Here is a 2,593-nt window from a genome sequence, read left to right as displayed (position 1 = left end):
GGGTCAGGGAGTCTGCACCGGAGCTCGCGTCAGAAGGTCGTACAGGAAAACCTGTTTGCCAAAGCACAATGGCCACGTTTCCCAATGCGTCTGGTGCGCTCTCTCTCCGTTACAACGCCCTCATCATAACCACCCTGAGTGGCCTGAATGCTCTGATCACTATTTCACACCTTGGTGGAAGGGCCAGGGAGTGGATGCCGCCCGTCTGGCCCGCCGGCTAATGAAGAATGACCCGTCGGTGCAGTTCTCTGGAAGACTGTCATGATCCGCATTTTAAAAATATCAAAACCCTGTGAGAGTTTCAAGGCTGTCTGAGACATTCTTTGCGGCACCATAAAAACCCCTGGGCCCAGTCTGAGAGAGCATCAGTCGCAACGTGGCCCAAGCAAAGAGAAACAAGGGAGAAGAAAAGAGACAAAGAGGCCACCCCTAACGTGCTGGAACTGTCCTTCTCTAATTGGAAACAGCCAAACCCACTATTTACCCAACAAAACACAATATGCCAGGAGCATCTTATACCCAGAAGAGCTTGCAGGTGAGCGGCTCCAACAGCAGGATGAGGGTTCAGAGCGGGTCCCCATCCCGGTGCCGTGGATCCCAGTACACTGAACGCCAAGGCCGATCCGGTTTCCAGAGCACCGCTGTCGAAGTGGCCACTGTGATCCACCAGCACCACGCCGATGAGAAGGAGGAGATGCAGGAGTTGAACGTCAGGTTCGCGGGATACATCGACAAAGTCCAGGCCCTTGAGCAGAGAAATGCGGCTCTTCAGGCTGAGCTCGCTGCCCTGCAAGCCCGTTACAAGGGAGGTGCCGCCGGTATCGGAGAAGAATACGAGCTGAAGTTCAAGGAGATGCGGGAGCTGATCGAGTCCCTCACCAACGAGAAGGGAGCCGCTGACATCGAGAGGGGATATATTGAAGAGGAGGTCGAAGTGTGGAGACTCAAGCTGGAGGAAGAGCTGGCACTCAAAGAGGAAGCAGAGATGATCCTGAGGGAGTTCTGCCAGGATGTTGACAACGCCACACTGCAGAAGGCAGAGTTGGAGAAGCGCGTTGAGCAGCTGGTCGCCGAGATCCAGTTCCTCAAGAAGCTGCATGATGAAGAGGTGGCCGACCTCATGAGGCAGATCGAGGACTCCAAGATTACCGCCGAACTGGATGGCGATCGGCCCGACCTCGCCGCATACCTGCACAACATGCGCTTGGAAATCGAAGCTGTGGCGGCCCGCAACGCCCAGGAGGCAGAGAGATTGTACAAGGACAAGTTCGACGCCCTCAAGGAGCATGCCGGCAAGCACGAGGACCAGATGAAGACCATGAAGGAGGAGATCACCAACCTCCACAACCAGGTGACAGAGCTCCAAAACCAGATCGACCGCCTGAGGGCTCGCAACGCATTCCTGGAGCAGAAGCTGGAGGACATGGAGGTGTCCCACATGGAGACGGTGGGCAGCCTGGAGGGCATCATCGTCCAGCTGGAGGCTCAGCTCTGTGAGACCAAGCTGGAGATGAGCAAGTACCTGCAGGACTACCAGGAGCTGCTGCACATCAAGCTGAAGCTGGACGCTGAGATCGCCACCTACAGGAAGCTGCTGGAAGGAGAGGAGATGAGGCTCGGCATTGCCTGAGAACCAGCTGGAGATTTCTAAATATCATTCCAGGCCGAGGAGAGTTTCTGATCTGCAGCAGTCACAGTGGGCCACCAGCGGAGAGATTGACACAGCCACACCTTACCTACCCCCCCCCCCCTTCACTGGGCTGTCCACTAGGGTGTGTCAAGAAATGAAAAATTTTGAAATGAGAGGTGGCCCTACGGTTTCAAGTTGTATTATGATATAATAAACCATAATCAAAAGCTAAAAAGTGGGTTTGACTTTATTTACGTACCCCGTTTTTCGATAAAAAATGTTTGCCTTTTTGGCGGATTTCTGACAGTTTCCGCCTAAATCACGTTTTTTCATATTTGTCAAAGATTTTGCAATTTTTATCATCACCATTCAAAACCAAATATTTACTGCAGTTGGAAATGGTCCTTTTAAAAATAAAACTTTTATTTAGTTTCCAATAAAGCCTTTAACCTCTTCCACCCGTGGAATATTTTCTGAAAATCCGCCTAAAATATATACAAGTCAAGTCAAGAGTTTTATTTGTCACGGCATACGGATATACAATGAATATACCTAGGTAAATGGAATATTGCTCCACTTCTACAAGACCCATTTGCATATTATTGGTATCTAGGGACATCTACGGACCTCAGGGAATGTATTCACAGTGTCAGAAATATTGTGTCTATTACTAGGCTTGCTTAAATTGTGATGAAACAAAGGAGAATATGAATTATGATTTTTCTTTGCATCTTTGACAGTGAATAACACCATGCTAATAATGACCAAACATGAAAAACTGCCACTGATCTCGTTCAGTAGCTTCTTGAGATCATGTGTAAAAAAAAATCGAAGGAAATTAATAAAGGGAAGATGATTAAACGGAAGGGAATTCTCCCATCCGGACCAATGCAATTTGAAATATTATTATAGAATATACAATAGGAGGCTTATAAATTACCTTATTATAGCCAATTCGCACAT

At 48.9% G+C, this 2,593-nt stretch overlaps 1 protein-coding gene across 1 annotated transcript; it reads left to right on the top strand.

Annotated features, from left to right (window-relative positions):
• Positions 1 to 499: 499 nt before the first annotated feature.
• Positions 500 to 1,630, top strand: LOC311242235 (vimentin-like; the record flags this gene model as incomplete). The annotated part of the gene is made up of 1 exon (XM_084331199.1): positions 500 to 1,630. One exon carries the CDS (start codon positions 500 to 502, stop codon positions 1,628 to 1,630), a length of 1,131 nt encoding a protein of 376 aa, XP_084187325.1.
• Between the last annotated feature and the right edge of the window lie 963 nt (positions 1,631 to 2,593).

The sequence above is a fragment of the Notolepis coatsorum genome, assembly GCF_963971535.1.
Source record: "Notolepis coatsorum genome assembly, chromosome: 15".
In the NCBI taxonomy this organism is placed as follows: Eukaryota; Metazoa; Chordata; class Actinopteri; order Aulopiformes; family Paralepididae; genus Notolepis; species Notolepis coatsorum.
The sequence above is the reverse complement of the archived record's forward strand: the minus strand, read 5'-3'. Positions and strand labels throughout refer to the sequence as shown.